We start from the raw sequence: 19,165 nt of genomic DNA, 5'->3' as shown, positions 1-19,165 counted from the left end.
GGATTGGTTCCTGCGCCGCTCAACCAGAAGGCACAAATATCGCTCCATTATATAATCGGGGAAATGTAGGCGGTGGCAACAGCTGCTATAGACGGCGATTTGCCGCCGTTGACCGGCTACTTTTGACTGCCCTGCCAATAAAAATTATGTTATAAACATCTGTGTCTGTATATCCAAGTCCGCCAGAATACTGACAAGTTCAGTAGGATAAATCTTCTTGAGGCGCCTTGATATCGGGGCTGGCCTACCAACATTTGTTTAAATATTAAACATCTGAAACTGCAGTCTGCATTCCACAACATGCTCTCAGTCGACAGCCATGGGGCACAAATCTTGTGGCCCCAAGCTCGGATTGTCCAATCAAAATACTGGAATTGCACACGTTATGTTTGCGTTCTGATGGATAGTGTGGGACCTTCTAATGTTGAAGGATCGACGTTAATCTTTGCTGTTCAATAAATGAACATTATGAGTAAGCCTTTATTTGTAATTTTTTGTATGAAAATTAAATTACACTTATCTTAAATAAAATATATAGGTGTCGAGTTTTTATGCCTCACTTAACTTATCATGCCAGCAATGAGTGAGCCGAAAACAAATTGAAAGTAGGCTACTTTTAGTTCTTCATCTTTTAGGACTTCATCTGTCTATAGTATCAAACATAATTATTGAAGAAGCAACTTAAACCATAACCTGGTTTTAATAATGGCCTGACCAGTGTGCATTTTATTGGTGTAGCACAGAGTTCTTCACATTATTAAAGGATTGTTTTTGCTTCGCTTTTAAACAACACTATTTTCATATAAGCAATGAGACTGGTTTTGTATTTAGTTAAGGCCATGGATCACATTTTACATTTGTGAGCACTTTTGAAGGTCTCTGTGAGATTAAATTAGTTGCGGTTTTTAAGTTTTGGATTAATAACACAAAGCCTTTTAATGATTTTTTTTTTTTTTTTTTATAAATAATGACCTTATTATTCTCATTTATTTGGAAATCCTCATTGTATTACTATATCCTAATGTATTGCATCAAACTTAAATCATGTTATGATGGATCAATAACCACTGACTGAATTAGGGTTGGATTATTTAATGAAATCATACAAATTAATTGTTTACCGCTTAAATATCTTTAATATATAAGACGGCTCGCAGTAAGACTGTATATGTATTGTGGCAGCAACAAACCAGAAAACCTTATACAGCCCCTTCATTTCTGTTTTAATTCAAAACATTTTATGCTATATTACTGTCAGGAAAAGCCAGCAAACTAGCAGAAACATGCTGACTGTTCTGTGCAGAAACCCCACAGATCCAAGGCCAAACACTGAAGAAAAGCAAATATCAGACTGGAAAGTCAAGGTGACCCTGGTACTTGATCTAATTGGACTAACTATTATGAAAACCTTCTTGGGCACAAAGAGAAACAGAACCAAAAAAACCAAACAAAACAAAAAAAAAAACTCTGGAAAAAAAAGACCTGGAAAGATCTGCTAACTCTGGTCACTTCGTATTCCGAGTATGAAAGAGTTCTGTTTTACAAGACATATTTTTTGTTTATCCAAGATGTTTTTATTTATATTTTATATAAATGGAAGTAATGGCAGAGGGAGCAACGTTGCCCGTATTTTCTGCAGTTTACGGTTGCAATAACCGGTGATAACCGCTGAAAGTAGATTACGCAGTGCAGATTACCATTTTGAGCAGAGATTAGTTCTGGAGATGTTTTTTTATGTGCTGATAACATTGCTTAAACCCAACCAATAAGCCATACTTTAATGTTTTTTAATTTGTTGTCTTTGTATTTGACAAACTAAGGCTGAATCACATTGCCAAATGAAGTACCCTAGAGTTACAGTGTCAGCACATGTAAACTGTGCTAAACAGTTCTTGTTCAAGGGGATTAAGATCCTGCCCCAGTTGCAAGCAAAGTGTAAGACTCTGGAATCACCTGGAATTTTTAAACCCTTTTCCAGGCTTTGTAAAAAAAAAACAAAAAAAAAAAAAAACTGTATGAACGTGGATATAAAGAAATGCATATTAAAACTGCCCAAATAGGCTTTTACACTTTCAGAAATAAAAGGTAAAATACGCAATTTATTTGTGATTAATCTCAAGTTAACTATTGACATAATGCAATTACATTTTTAAATCATTTGATAACAATTATATATATATATATATATATATATATATATATATATATATATATATATATATATATATATTTATTTATTTATTTTTTTTATTTTTTTATTTTTTATTTTTTATTTTTTTTTTTCCTGAACTATACTGAGACTTCACTTGGAACCTGTGTTTTTGGTCAGATTAGCCTGAGATTGAGACATTTGATTTGAAAAGAGAGAAACTTGTAAAAGTACCTCATGAACTATGTTAAGTATGATGGGTGACTTGTTATGCTGTGGGCCATTTTGTCTTTCAGAGTTCCAAGGAACATTGTAAGAATGCATAGCACCATGAACTATTTGAAAAAGCCAGGACAGTTTATATTAAGTTCTGCTGCACTCCAGTAAAGAAAACTGGGCAACAATCTGGCTCTCCGTTTGCTCAAACATTGCGAAATGCTATAGGTGAAGACCCACAAAGCGTTTTTTTCTTCACTGAAGAAACAGACTAAAATGAAAGGCTGTACTAAAAAATATGTAAGATTGTGCAATAAAATACTTTTCATTCATATATTTACCCTTTTGGGATCTGAGGCAAGACATGTTTTTTTTTTTGTGTAATTGATGTGTTGATGTAATAATACCATGTATGAGTGTTTCTGCTTGAAGTCATCATTTCTTGCATTAGAGGTAAAAAAAAATGCCAACCTTTTTATACTGGGCAATGTTGTGTTTCCTTGTTTTTCAGATGGCCAGGCTACTGGAATGGCAGGCACATCATTGGCACACAACCAGGCTGAGGTGGCTTCAGTAGCATAGAGCTGGATGGAAAATTCAGTAAATGTCATGTTTTTTCTAATCTCTTAATTAACAAGTGTTCAATCGGTAAAGTAAACATCTCTGACTTTCCTAAAATGTCTTGAAGACTGTGTTAAACAGTTAGATTTTTCAGCTCTCACCTTGAAGCCTTCTTCTTTCAGCTGATGGGCTGTAGCAAGAAAATTCGGTCGGAAAGATTGCTGGAAGGGAAAAGTGCTCATTTAAAAAGGAACAAAACAAACAAACATCTTCAACAAGAAAAAATAAGATACACTGTTCCTCTGTTTATATATAACGACTTGAAGAATTAAACAGAATAAGATTAGTACTGAGCTGAAAAATATTAAGCTTGTTACCCTTGACTCAAGCTCAAATCAACTGACACAGTCTTCAAACTGAACATGTTTTTATTTACATTGTATATACATTATTTAAAAGTACACAACAACGAACACTTCTGTTTTTGCCAAAAATATTAAAGCTCATTTAAATATAGCTATTTACTTATTTTCATCACCGGTAATGTAACATGTCCTTGCCAAATCTGTTTTCATCACATATTGAATTGGGATATTAAAAAACTTCATCATGTTCAAGTAAAAATCCTGTGTTTTATTTATTTTTTTTTATTCATGTTACTTTAATTTTAGGCAGTTTAGATATTTATGACTATGAACCATTCAGGTCAATGAATTTAGGTGAAAAGAGGATTGGCTCTTTGTCTAGCAAATTACACACCTAGTTATTTGTTTAATTTAATCTTTTAGTTCACTTGTGGTGATAAATCTACTAGCCTTTAGACAAAAATGTGAAGGAAATAATACTGACAAAGGATACAGAACCTTCCACATCCACTGACCCTTCTGGTAAAGATGAGCTTTGAATTCAATAAGTTCACTGCAGATGTATTACCTCCTAGTGATTTTTTTCAAGGAATGCACAATTTAATTTGAATACATTTATGTTGTGAGGAAATAAACGGCCACCAGAAGAAAAACAAATAATGATTTGTGTCAAAATCAACTAGCTTCCCCATAAACAGTTGCTATAAAAGTTTAAATAAAAATATTTTTCATGCTCTACATATGCAAGTTGAAATGCCAGTGATGCTCAACGGATGGTTTATAGAGAACTTTCCGTAGGGTATAAATATGGCTTTACAAGGCGGATTGTTTTTAAATATGGTATACTTTTTAAAATGGTAAAGACCAGAGAATGCCCCAGTCAAATGTTTTAGGTTAAGTCAGGAAACAAACAAAAACCGCTACTTATCTAAACCTGCCCATATCTACAGTCAGAGCAGAAATAAAGAAGTTTGAAACAGCAGTAAAATTGTCAAACATAGGCTGAACAAGTAACAAAGATAGATATTATCCACCAAACACAATGCGGAAGATGGTAGGGAGAAGTAAATGCGAGACCACTGATTGACATCAAGAACAATTATTCAGTTCGCAGTGTTAGTTTAATAATCTAAAAAAAAAAATTTGTTCACATTTAGCCGTTTTTTTAACTCATCTTTACCAGTGGAGCCAACAACTGTGGATGATGCTTTACATAATCTATAGCACCATAGCATCTCTTTGCACTACAATTAAACATTAGTAACCATTTACTGATTTTTGGATTTTTAATGGAACAAACTTTTTTGACTTGCAATATATTCTGCTATATAGAAGGATCTATTTAAACATTTCAAAATAGTGTTTGTGCATTTTCATGTCATGTAATTATGGCTATAGTAAATTGGTAGGTCAATTCTAAATTAACATAGTGCTGCTAAGCCATAACCTGATTAACATTTCCCTGTCTGGATTTGTACCACAGAACGGAGACGAAGCACATCTATAGGGTTGTCAACTCTCCCATATTAGCTGGGACATTCCGCATTTGGCCCAAATTAAATTGTCACTCTTTTTCTTGTATTTTGGTTGCAACCTGCAGTTTGCATATGCGAACACTAGGTGTCACTGCAGGTGGTTTACTACTTTGCTGTTGCAGACATAGAAGCTTTAATGACCTTTTTACATTGCTATCAAACATCGGTGCTGAAGCGTTGGGATGTATAATTAGCTTAGCAAGTAGGCCTAGCATCGTTCAGCAATTTGTTTTTGGTTTTTTGTTCATCTGTCTCATAAGGAAAGTTATTTTGAATGTTTGTCTTATCAATTAAGAGAAAGGCATATGTTTTCTCGTTGTACCAGCAGCTGATCACTGTTGAGATGAGCGATTTGTAAGGGTGCTACCTGTATTGTATTGGTGTGGTCGGAAGAAGAGCGATAATTTAGGCAAATGTGAATGAGTATTTTTGAATAATGTTTTTTTAGAATCAATTATTTTGAGATATTTTTTTAATATATAAAAGGACTGAACTTATATAGTGCTTTTCCAGTCATAGTAACCACTCAAATAGCTTCACACTAGAGCCACATTCACATTTCCATTCATATGCCACTGCACAGATTGGTTCCTTGGGGTTAAGTGCCTTGCCTAGGGTCACAAGTGGAAGATGCATTTAAACCCACAACCTCCCAATTGCAAGACGACTACGCTCCCCACTGAGGCACAGTCACTCCCCATCCCTCATAATACATTATTGTCTTTCAATATTTATCAAAGAAATAAAAAAAATGTTTTTGCTTTAAATAAAGAAGTTTGTAAGTTTCTCAATTTCAGGAATTTAAGGTCTTTACAAAACTGTATTGAGTAATTGTGGCATGCTGTCCATTAGCTGTCAATTGCACACAACACAGTGTTTTTTTTTTAATCCATTCTCTAAAATCTGTTTTTATATATTGGTAGTCGTAGGCCTTCTGCAGTGTCTGATCTATTAGCCTTCGGGATTATATCTTAAAAATAAAAATAAAATTCTCTCAAAAAAATTGTTTTCATACTTAAGTTGATCCTTTGTATTCACCTTAGATCTTTGAACAGTTTTATAGTGTATCTCAGTGGGATTTATATATATATATACATATATACATATATATATATATATACATATACATACATACATACATATATATATATACATATATACATATATATACATATATACATACATATATATATATACATATATACATACATATATATATATACATACATATATATATATACATATACATACATATATATATATATATATATATATATATATATATATATATATATATATATATATATATATATATATATATATATATATATAAAAATGGAGGAATGTGGAGCTAGCACAGATTTGGACTGTTTATTCTGCACTTTTATTTTAATGTCTTGTGGCCAGGAAACACCAAGAAGAGAACAAAACAGGAGGAATGTAGACCTGTAGGTAGCTGTGTTGTTACCTGAATTCCAATCAGGATGCCCTTCTGTGGAAGTTTAAATCCTGTAGAGAGGATGGCCTTCAGAAAGGCTGAATAAATGTTTGGTCCAAAACAAGCTACCTAAATAATGACAGAAATGGAAACATTTCAAAACAGTCATTCTTGTTATATTATTGATTATTTTTATCTGTTCTGGCAATGAGAAACAAAGAGTTTTTATTGTTTTTTGTTTTTTTTTTCGAAAACAGAATAACAATAGACTCAGGTTGCATAATTGCAGCTTGCTTACTTCTCCAGTGGAAGCCATCTCACAGCGAAGGACAGGGTCAGCATCCCTCAGTCGCGGCCAAGAGAACATTGGCGCCTGGAGAAAGCAGACACATTTAATTTGAAGAAATGGGATGTCCCAGCATGTGTGCCAGTATACTTGATTGCTGCTTTTGAAATATGTCATTTTTAGCTGGTTGTGCAGTTATAAAAAAAAGGTTAGGTCCACAGGACTACTTCCACAGGATAGCAGTATAAATGCAGTTTTGCAAGATTTTTATTCTGACAATATACAATTCAGAAATAAAAAACATAATAATTGCCTTTTATGTCCTTGCTCACAATTATCTATTCATTGTACTTGTCAATGGCTGTGCCAATTGCTAGATATTGAAGTGTGTAGTGTTGTAAGAATTTAACTTTAAAAGTGTCATGATGGGTATCTGTCTCCTTTGGAGCGGCTTCTAATGTGTGAGTGTCAGGACTCATGTCAAATGGGCAAAACGACTAGGCCTAATATTTATTCAATGATCTCTAGGTTAGAACACTCTACAACTGGTTTATACAAAAAGAAAGAAACAGTTAGTTGAAATGTCCAATATATATTGTTACAGAAGAATGAAGAGGCAAAGACATCTGCATTTTCCATTAAGCAACAATCCTTCAAAGCTGACAAAAGGGTTGAATGTAACAATTGTTCTTATTTGAGCATCAACTTCATAAAAATACATTAGGCTGTTCTGCACCAAAAAGATTTCATGTCAGATAGTGTATGTATATCAGAGCTATGCTAGCTACATGTGGGACTTATACAAAAAGGTCAAAAGTCAGGATGAAGAACTTGAATTGTGAACAATATGTCTGAGTAGCAGTATTTAGCAACAGGGTCAGGGACTTTACAGAGAGTAAACAGATAATTTTAATTGTTAAGTCGACTGCTGGAACACAGGTTAAATAAAGCCTAAATATAAGATGAACCTTAATCAGAAAAACTAAAATGTCACCATGGTTTAGTTTTTGGTTTGAAGCATAAGGTAATGAAAACTTTAGTGGGATTGATGCACTCCAGAGATGGATACAACTATTTGATGTTTTAATGAGACACCTAGGTGGTTGTTACAATAAAACCTGCATTATCTGAACCGGTGACATGGGTGTGGCCAACATCATAACTAAAGAAATCCACAAGGAATAGGCAATGTTTTTTTTTTTTTTTTTTCACATAGGAGTTTAGTTTGTGCTGAACTTTTTTTGTTTGGCACATCTACTAAAAAATAGCGATTATATAAAGGATCCTGTCATCACATTTTAAAAAGTATAAAAAAGTAAGAATTTATGTTGGCAAAAATATATATATATAATAAAAAGCATGAATTAGGATCAAGGAGCAGGGCCACATGGATAGAATTCTATTAATGACTGAATAGTTGGTCTGAAGTGGAAAAAAACCTTTAAGGTCAACACATTTTGGATTATAGCTTCTGGATCATAAAAATCACCATCAAAAACTATACAAATAGAATCATTGGATGGTTTCACATCAGTTTTGCATCCCATTTGCAAGGATTACCTGGACAAAAAAAAAAACACTAAATGCATTACACATCAACTTTTGAAAATGATAACACCACCAGTGATGGAACAATACAATTTGAATGAAAAAGTCCACAAAAATGTTTAAAAGTGCAGTCAAATAATTCATCAGTCAAAACATTTACATTCCAATCCAATGTGCAATGAAACGGTTATTGTACAATTTGGATTGATGTATCTGTGCTTCTGGTATATTTCTTTCTGGTTAACTACTCATTACGTCAACCTGGGGGAGACAACACTTTCTGGATTTCTGGATTATTTCTGGATATTGGATGATCTTGGATAACTTATTGTTACAGATCAGATCAATTTATTTTTCAGGATAGTGCCTGCCAAAAGTTCAGAGCTAAAAAGTGTTTAAACTCTACGTAAATTTGAATTTAAAAGTTTGGTAGAACAGAAAGTAAATTTGGACCTAGCATTTAAAAGAAGGCAAAAAACAGTGATGGGAAATGCCTGCCATAGGATGATTGAAACAAAGCAAGCAAAGAGAATGAGTGATAAGGACAATGAAATAATAGGGATAATTAAAAAGAGACTGAAAAGGAAAGGGGACACGGGACGAGATAGAGACACAAAGAGAAGGAAAGAAAGAAGATACAATTGTGAAAATAGATGATAAGATCAGAAGGGGAACAGAAAAGTGCAGAAACATGAATAAACGATGGAATCCTCACGCTATTATGTTAAACAAAAAGTAGGAAAAGTCGAATGTCATTTGGGAAGCCATTCTTATTGCTCCATTTAAGAATTGCAGAACGCTTATTACCTTGAGAAGAGCAAGAGGTTGTGTGATGTTGTGTGACTTAGGTGTCCATTCACACACACACACACACACACACACACACACACACACACACACACACACACACACACACACACACACACACACACACACACACACACACACACAAGCAAGGGCCACTGGGGGAGATTCATCCTTGAAGAAGGCTATCTAATCAGTAAATGTAATGTTGGCATGCTAATGTAAGAAGAGGCGAAGAAAAGCAAAGGGAATGCACACAGGGAACCAGAGCAGCTTATCATGCCTTTGTTTAAAAAGTCAGAGACAGACAGGGGTGTAACCAAGAAAGAAAATGAAACAGGGGGATGAACATGTACAGAGGGAATAACAATGAGAGCAAACCTTCTTTTAACGCTTGAAAGCAGATGCAAGTGAAAGTGAGCGACAAAAAGACACATGCAACCATACTTTCTAGCTGATTTTACCCACCCAACACAAAATCCCCGGAATCAAATTTACAGGAGGTTGATCTCACTCATTAAAACAAAAAAAAAAACAAAAAAAAAGAAACCTTCAGTGAAAATGAGGTGAAAGTGCAAAGGCACAAAGCAAGCAACAACCAAAGCCTAAGGAGCCGTTAGAGAATACAGTCACTTGCACCTGTAAGATAAAACATACTAGCTTGCAAAAGCTTTCCTACTTTTAAGGCGGTTTGTCCTTCGGTAACATATTTAATATGTGCTTATGAAATTACATGTTTTTCTGCCACAATAATCGAGCCCTTTTAACTAAAACATCCAAACACAGCAGCACATATAAGCAGGACTTCCTAATTCCCCAATTCCATGCTGACTGCCCTCTCCTGGGCATTACCGAGAGGCTTAAAAGCATGCACAATGTTATCATGGGACACCAGATGTGCTAATGAACAGAGCATTGTTGTTCAATAACAGTGCACCATGTTGGAGGTGGGAGTGGTACCAGTTTAAGTCTCTCAATAGTCGCAGCTAAATGAAAATGTCCTATGCTTACATTTGTACTAATCAAATTGGTGATGGTATTGCATGACATTTCAATCCTATTCTTATTATAACAGTATTTTATATTATATATATATATATATATATATATATATATATATATATATATATATATATATATATATATATATATATATATATATATATGTACTCAAATGTCATGTAGGCTTTAAATTCACTTTAAATTATTTCTTGGTGAGCATTTATTTTATTCCATTCTATTTATTTGATAAGGGGTGGTTTACATTATAACTGAGATATAGAACCTATTTACATTAGTGCTATTGTTAGGTAAAGTTATTGTCATTGCACATTAATAAAAAAAGAATATCAGAACAAGCCAGAACATGAAAAAAATAAATAAATCTTCTCTGTTACAGGAAAGAGTGGTTTGATCATCATTTTCTAGAACAAAAAAAAAAAAAAAGTAAAGATATACATTGTAGTTTAAAACCAAAAACAAAAATAAGAGAAAATGCAAATATAAGAATATATAGCCCTGGGCTCCGAATGGAGTGCAGGGGCTCCAAAAGAGAGCATGGTTGGACATTTCAGAAACAATTTAGAATGAGTGAAAAAGCAATTCATAAACAGATTAAGTCATGTTTGACTGTATATTGTTAGAGGATCTATTTTCTGACCCAAACTGCAGCCGAGACTGGTTCTGAATGAGGGCTTTACAGCAGGCTGCCACTATCCTCCCTTCCCGGTGTTGTGCAAAGAATTTTCCACCTGCTCGTACAACAGTGTTTTTTAAGCGCTGTTGTGAGTCCCCCTCACCAGCCTGCAGCCTTCTAGCCCTAACCTCACATGACTTGCACCTAAACCTAAAGATGTCTGGGGAACAAAATAGTTCAGGGGAACCGAATTTCGCACAGCACCAGTAGTGTGATGATGAATTCTTTTAGTGGCTCAGTACCGGCTGACATCACCTCTGGGTGATAAGAACTGACAGTATTCTGCACCTCCGATACTTGCTTGCACAGAACTGCACAGACTGAGCTGCGTAGCACTTTGTATTGTCCTAAGCACTTTAGGTTGTCCTTGTACTGAAACGTGCCATAGAAATCAATTTGCCTTACCTAGCATTGCTATTTCAGCCTCATGATGACAAGTTTGCAATATGCCAGAACAGCAAAATGTGCTACAATACCAAGAATTATAAAAAAAGGTCACCATTTTAAAGCATACACCTGACCTCCTCCCCCCAGTGTATGGTTTGTACGTGTGTGAAAATTATGAAAATTTTGAACCCCTAAAATTATAACAGACAAGCCCACATTTGTTTTTAAAGGTTTAAAGTCCATCCATCCAGCGGTTATTAGGCAAGAAGCAGGGTACACCCTGAAAAGGTCTAGATTTCATATAACCTTTTTAATTTGATCAAAACAGTTTATTTTTTTCTGATTGGTTAATGTTAATGTTGTAGAGTGGCCCATAGATTTCCCACTGGTATATGATAGAAACTCTATATAGGAAGCCAAAGATTAAGGTGATGGAAAGGAGGCCGTCAAACCATAAAAGGTAAAAAATCTAAATACCAGTGGGAACACACAAAAGGCTAGTCAGAAATTAGGGTTAGGTTGCTTTAATTCTGATAAACGTTTCTCCAATATTTCTTGAGAAGGGAATAAACACTTTCTGGCATACCATTTTACTAAAATGTATTAAAAAATAGATAAATATTTAATCAAAGATAATATTTCTTTTACATTGCTGTATTGCCTTTTGAGAGATGCCTGACTTATGTCAAGTTAGAAGTAAGGACCGAATAAAAACAATAATCAAAATTTTTATAAATAATTTTAGGCTTAACAATACAGCCTAGTCATAGCCTTATGATTAGTTTAATTCTTACTGGCTCAGTTCATTTAATTTACCTCCTTTGGTCCCCATCCATCCCGTCTCAACCGGCATGCTCTAAAGCTCTGTCCTGAGACTTTTACTGTTTTTATTTACATTCTTCCCATGGACAACATATTTCGGCCATTCAACATCCATTTTTTACTCTTATGCAAATAGCATCCAGCTCTATCTTTCATATAAGTCAAGTTAAATACTCCCACCTTTTTCGCTTACCTCCTGCCTATCCAAAATATAATCCTAGTTTACCTACAACTTCCTTAAACGGAACAGTGATAAAACAGAAATCCTCCTTGTAGGAACCAAATCTATATTATCCAAAGCTGAAAGTTTCTCCCTTTCACTTGACAGTCCTATATGCTCCTCCTCACCTCAGGTTAAGAGTCTGGGTGTCATCCTAGATAGCACTCTATCCTTTACCTCACACATAAATAACACCTGTCTGCCTATTTTTTCTTCTGAACTCACTTTCCTTTGGCCTTCCTCAGTAAGGTACCAGTTGTTCAAAACTCAGCTGCTCGCATCGTTATCAAAACCCCCTTATTTCATCACATCACCCCAGTCCTACAGCAACTCCACTGGATCCCTGTTCAATGTAGAAGTATACTCAAAATCCTTCTGTACACATTCAAGGCCAAGCACAACCTTGTCCTTCCCCCCACCCCTGCCCCCCCTACTTATCTGGTCTCCTTCACATTCCACTCCATTCTGCACCCTTACCCCCAAATTCCACATCCTCTGTGACCGTTCTGTTCTGTTCATGTACATGCACGTCCGTCCGATAGAGCAACTACGTTGTATTTTTAATGAGTGAGAACCATTCCACATTCTCTGTGACTGCTCCGAACACCACCGTCATCGAACAAGCTCTCCATCCTTCCCCGCAAAATACGGAACAAGTCTATTTTCTGTTCCGTTACAGTCCATCGGGCTCCAGCCAGAGAGAAATAGCCCACTATTTGCTACTGACATTCCTATAAAATGGTGAAGTGTGGGTTGAAATGTCTATCAATATACCGTATTTTTTGGATCATAAACCGCACCCGATTATAAGGCGCACCAACAACTCGTACCTCTTGTGCATGCTCTCCTCGAGCTCCAAGGAACTCAGAGTGGAGCAAGAAGGAGTAACAGCGGATGCAGCAGGCATTGCTTTTCATGGACTCATGGACGTGCAATGGAGCGGACAAGTACAGGAGCAGAGGATGTGGAATCTGGGGGTTAGATCCTCCTCTTCCTATCACTTCATTAATCCTCCTTCCTGCCTCAGCACCATGGGGAGCAGAGCGTTTTCCTGCTCTACTCCCAAACTCTGGAATTCTCTTTCCCCAGACATATGCAATTCCAACACCCTCTACCACTATAGTCTACACTCAAAACACATCCATCCATCCATCCATCCATCCATCCATCCATCCATCCATCCATTCTGTGCAGTGTCATTCAGTGCTCTGAAATAAGTTTTTAGATTAAATGTATTTTATATTATAATTATTAATGCTATTGTCCCTTTTGGGCTTTTGCTTACATAAAAAGTGTAAAGTCTAAAATGCAAGTGAAAATACCCATTTATTTCCATTTCTTGTGGTCGTGGTCCCCATTTGGACTGACTGATATAGTATATATAGAATAATGTTAGTATAAGATGTGATTGAATGAAGTCACATAACCACAGTTTCTTACATATTGAATAGTTTACAGAAAATTACTTTAAACAATGGGTATTCAAAGATGAATGACCAGTGTGAAATGCCTTAATACCATTTAAACCTACATTGTGTGTTTATTCGGGGGGAAATGAATAAGTAATGAAAAATGGGAGAGAAACAAAAGCAACAGTATGCAAAGACAGTTTTTTTTTAAAAGAAATCCAAGTCCAGCTTAGGTTTTTAACATGCACTTTTCTTTTGAGTTTGAATGACTATGTTCAGAAGAACAAATCATTCAGCCTTCCAAAGGTATTTTTTCTTCACCACAGCACCCAAGAGCGCATATAAACTCTCTCATATTTGAATGGTGTTTTCATGTCATTTCTCTTCTTAGTATTAAAAAGCAAACCCCAATACTGCTCCTATTAATTGGTATAGTGTATGACGATAGCAATTACACAACAGGGACTTGTTAGTAAAAATGAAAAGAAATTATGCTTCATCCAAGGCAACGTCAGAGTAAGAGAAAATGGGCAACAACAGCAACAGAGGTTATAAGGGAATGAGACAGAAAAATGAGAATGATCTCTCTTTTTGCCAATAACTTGTGCCTTGAGATTATATAGTAAGGATGAAGGCTGTTAGAGATGAAATATTGATGAAACACACATCGGGCTACTTATAATGGAGACAATACAGTGTTTACAGTACCTGCCTGATGATACAGCGCTTATAATGTGCTTAGCGGTAAAAAATAAATTAGCGTTGTTTTGTTTACCAGCTGCAACACACTGTGGCAGGGTTTCCTGCAAAGTGTTTATTGGTTGAGGGTATAAAGTATGTATCAATGACTTCATGTAAACTCTAGAAGTTTTTTTTTTGCCATTCACCTAGAGAATTTGCAGTCTCTATTAATATTCCTCACCAATGTGCAGAATGGAAATTAAAAACTTATGGTGGTGGGGAAGAGTGAGCGAATGTACCTGCATGATTGGTTCCAAACTACAACCATTGTTACAGCAGCTCTGTTGTAATTAGACTAAGAAATTATTTTTGATGGAAATAAAAATGCTTTAGAGCAGCTAGGGAGAAGTAATCTCTCTCATACCAAAGCAGTGTAAGACTCCCATTCAGAGAGAAAAATGTACCTGCTTCTCCCGTCATCAGACCTATGGAGAGGGGTTTAGCAGTAATTAGCAGTGTGTAACAGTAGTCTTTTGTGTGATCCAGTGGAAGCTGTTTTAGTGGAACATACGATATTCATTAACACATCATACATGTACTGTATACATAATTATATGTAGTACTGTCCAGCCAATCCACAGTATACTCCAAGCTAACAGCAGTTCAGATAAATAGTTATAAAGACTTTTAAGTCAATTTAATTTAACTTTTTACACAAGCAGTTTGTGACAAGGGTTTATAAAGCAGTACAACAAGAAGTCCTGAGGTTTACAGCAAAAAAGGTTTTGATCTAAATAGATCTAAACTATTCCAATTATTGGCTATTTGTGATGATTGTCCTGCTGAAAGGTGAATCTGCACCTGACCAGCTAGTTTGTGCTTGCTGAAAAAAAATCTCCAAAGAGTAATGCTGCCATTACCAGGTTCCACTGAAACAACGTTGTGTTAAGGATAGGGTGCAATGTTAATCTTCAAAAACACAATGCATTTTCCATGTATGCAAAAATAGTTATATTTCATTCCGCCCGGACCAATGTTCCTTTTTTACCATATTTGCTAGTGTCCACTAGTTGGTTTGTAACAAAGGGGATTTTTTATGACTTTATTTTCACCATTCTTAAACAAATATATATTTTTGGAGTTTAGGACTCATAGCCATCTTGTTGACAGATTATCTCACCAGAACTTTCGATCTCTGCAGATCCACCAGAGTTACCATGGGGTCTTTTATTGCTTTTCTAATTAAAAGGTGCATTGCACTAGCCTCGTGAGACCATCCTGATCTCGCGAGCTTTCAAGGTTTCACTCGCAGATCAGTCTGGCTACTCTCCGTTGAAGAAAATTTGGAGCCGTTCACCAAACGAACGTCCAATCAGAGGCGGGTTGAGGTGTGACGCAACGGGAAGCGCGACAGTTCAGTCTAAACAACATGGCGGCTTCAGCCGATGAAACTAGCGTTAGCGTGGCTATCGAGCAAGTTTTATCGGAATTACAGAGTATTTCTTTGCTGAGCTAACGAGCCTTTACCTGCAGCAGCAAGAGTAGCTTGGCTTGTGGTTGTGTTTTCGTCGTCGCTCGTAACAGAGCGACGACGAATCTGATTGGTTCATTTGGCCCGTCTATCACCAACATAGGCCAATCAGCTAACCAGTATTTTCGCCCCTTCCCAAAATTACTTCAACGGAAGGTTTCCAGATGGATATGCGGAGCAAATCTATCTGGCGGAGTCAGGTAAGCATTGCACAAGTTCCAGGATTCTTGCTGATGTCTGCCCTCTCTGGCGACAAGATCAAATGACACCGGTGTTGTGCACGCACATGGGAGAAGAGGAAAAACGCGGTAGAAGCAGACGGGCCATCGGGTGCATCGGGAATATTCCCGGTAGCCCGGACTGTTTGGGTCGCGCTTGATAAAAACAAACTATGCCTTTCATGTGGCTAGTTCAGATCGCTTGGGTTTGTGCCAGACTGAAACTCCCACAGATTGCAATTGTGATAGGGAAAAGACAGAGTCCCTCCCCCTTTCATTTTTTGAGGAGGCTGATGCTCTGACGCTCTGCTCTGACAATAAAGAGTCAGAGCAGGGCAGCACAGAGCCCCCTGCAAACTTTCCCGATTTACTCTGGTCTTCTTCTGTTGCCGATCAGTCTCCAATTTGCCCTTTTTGTCGCAATAGACATTTGTTTTAACTCCTGTGTGGATGATTGAAGCTTCAAGTTGTTTTATAACCCAAACCTACTTCTCCAATACTCTATTAATGACCTATCTGGTGGATTCCTTGGTATCCATGATGCTGTGATAAACATACTAAGTTTGTTATTTATTTAAGTAATTTAAAAATGTATTTCTGTATTTTGACTATAATGACATTGTTCCATATTCAGTACCGTGAAACACAAGTTACCCATTGATCTGAATAGCATATTTAAGGCATTACATGGAAGCTTGGGTCCTAATCAAGGGCATAAATGCTCAAAGCCTAAACAGCTTCTTTTGCAGAGCGTAGCAACAGAACAAAACTTGCATACTTTAGATAAGCACAGTGGTCAACATCCCTCTTGCCATTTGAATAACAGCCACTTAGGTCAAAAACAGAGACAAATGGGACACATGAAGGGGACACTTGAAGATTATGACTACTATAAAAACCACCAAAGCTTTCTAAAAAGACAATGTGGCTGAAAATATGGCAACTGACTCTGCAGAGGAACACTTGATGACTTGATGACAGCTGTATCTTGTGCTTGCCAAAGAAAACGTAGTGCAGGCAATTTGGAAAGAAAAGAGGGGCAGAATTAGAGCATTTTGAGTGACCATAGAAGCCTTTCTAAGGCTATTGGTAAGCTGGATGGGTACTGTCTGTCAGGGATACAAATAGAACAACACATAAACTATGATATTACAAAACCAGGCTGTTCCTACAATGTGTACTTGTTAATGGGCCATTCTCAGCTGTAAATTATTAGTACCATCAGGAGGTACATTGGAGAAAGCCATTTCCCTTAAACAAATACTCCAATACTACAGGTGTTTCCAAACACACACAATTTATTTGTGACCACATGTTGTTTTTTTGTCTTAAATTGAGATACCGACAGAGTCATTAGGAAAACTACTTTGTTTTTTGTTTTGTTTTGTTGGGAAATTATCCCATTGTAGCTCTGGATGTATTTTTAGGATGACTGTTCTGGTGGAAAATAAAACTCCACCCCAGTTTAATTTTTTTGTTGCATCTAACAGGTTTTCCTCCAGGATCACCCTGAATTTATTTCTGTCCTGATTTACCATGAGCCCAATGATTTCAAAAAGGTGGCTGTCGAAGGTTCATAAACTGAAACTGCAGCAATAAACACTTGTGTTTTATTGGGACATAGTTGCAAAGGTTTTCAAGACTCTCCTTAAGTCTCAATTTCGAATGCATCATGTTGCACTAACTGATTTTTTTTCAAGGTAAAACAGATAAAAGCATGCAGTACCTTGTTTATGATGAATGAATGTTAATGAGACTAATAAAATTAGGTTTTAACGGTTTATAATGAGCCGGGTTTTGCCTATTTACACAAAGAGTTCATATAAGCCTTTGAATTCATGTAGAGTAAAATATGTATTACACTTTTATTAACCATTTGTTTTTCTGCAAAGAATAATTATAAAACATATAGCAACTAATTTAAAAAAATGCAAGAATTATGTGCATAATTTTATTTGTGGTTTTGTTAAAATCCAAACAGCCTTAAACATTATTCACATACATCTACCCAACACTTAATTAGGTACACCTTGCAATTCAAACATATATGCATTGATCTACATCATTCCAATTGTATCGATCTGCATGTTAAGAGTTGATGTCCTGCTGGAAGCTGAACATCCACCCAGTCCCAGGTCTTTTACAGCCCCTAACATGCCTTATTCCTGGAATTTCCTGTATTTAGCTCTATCCATCTTCACAACAACTCTGGCCAGCATTTTCTTCCAGAAGATATCACTGCTCCCACAATGTTTTACCGTGGAGATGGTGTGATAAATATGATGACCAGTGTTAGCTTTTCACCATTCAATACGTTTTGCCTTTTTTTAACAAAAAGTTAAACTTTGGTCTCATCTGACCAGAGATCCCATTTTCCACATGTTTTCTGTGTTTCCTCAAAAATGGCTTCTTGTATACTGAAAACAGGACTTTACATAGCTCTTTTCAAAAGTGTCTTTTCTCATGTCACTCCTGCAATAAAAGGAAGAATTGTTGCGCAAAGAGCTAATAGCCGTGTCAACAGATCCTTCAAACAGAGCTGTAGATCTCTGTGAATCCTCCAGAGTTACTACAGTCCACTTCTCTAAATAATGGTCTACGTGCCTGGCCTATCAGCTTCGATACACAGACATATTTTGGCAGGTTTGCAGTTGTGTTATACGCTTTTATTTGTATGGTGATGCAGTGAACTGAGCTCCATAGGATGTTTAAAGTTTAGGATACCGTTTTTTAACCTAACCCTTGTTTAGACTTCTCCTAAACAATATCTCTGACCTGTTGGATGTGTTACCTCATCTTCATTAAGCTGTTTGTTTAAAAATGTTCTCTAAAACAACCCTCTTAGAGATCTTAGGCCTTCACAGAAAAACTGCAGCTATAATGAGATTAGATTGCACACATTCGCTGCCTAATTAGTTGACTTCTGAGGGTCAATTGTGGCACTTCATTTTATTTAGGGGTATCAGAGTCAAATGGGTATTAAACATATCAGATGAAATCCCAACACTGAACTTTAAAATCTGTGGTTGTGATGTGACAAAATAGATACAAATTAAATTAATATTTGCCCCTGTACTTGGATTCCCTCCTTACCTTGATTCCAACATAGTCTACTGGAATGATTGGATTTTCCAGTGAAGGCAGGCAGGACTCATCTAAAGGCTCTCCCACCATCACTTTAGTTGCCACATTGATAAAGTCCACACCGATTGTTTTCGATACAAAAGGGAAAGATCGTGATGCCCGCAGATTGCACTCTATCACCTACATGGGGAAACACAACACAAAACACTTATATA

The 19,165-nt window shown here is 36.2% G+C and overlaps 1 protein-coding gene across 1 annotated transcript in view; it reads right to left on the bottom strand.

The window, feature by feature from the left end:
• The window catches only part of cps1 (carbamoyl-phosphate synthase 1, mitochondrial), a 101,245-nt gene that overhangs the window by 1,478 nt on the left and 80,602 nt on the right, over nt 1-19,165 (bottom strand). Inside the window, exons 32-36 of the mRNA XM_036128627.1 lie at nt 18,960-19,130; nt 6,563-6,637; nt 6,295-6,393; nt 3,088-3,147; nt 2,837-2,949 (exon numbers count right to left, since the gene is read on the bottom strand). Of these exons, the coding sequence (XP_035984520.1) occupies nt 2,837-2,949; nt 3,088-3,147; nt 6,295-6,393; nt 6,563-6,637; nt 18,960-19,130 (518 nt within the window). The remainder of the gene's footprint in view (nt 1-2,836; nt 2,950-3,087; nt 3,148-6,294; nt 6,394-6,562; nt 6,638-18,959; nt 19,131-19,165) is intronic.

Source organism: Fundulus heteroclitus, unplaced genomic scaffold (genome assembly GCF_011125445.2).
Source record: "Fundulus heteroclitus isolate FHET01 unplaced genomic scaffold, MU-UCD_Fhet_4.1 scaffold_105, whole genome shotgun sequence".
Taxonomy (NCBI): domain Eukaryota; kingdom Metazoa; phylum Chordata; class Actinopteri; order Cyprinodontiformes; family Fundulidae; genus Fundulus; species Fundulus heteroclitus.
The sequence above is the reverse complement of the archived record's forward strand: the minus strand, read 5'-3'. Positions and strand labels throughout refer to the sequence as shown.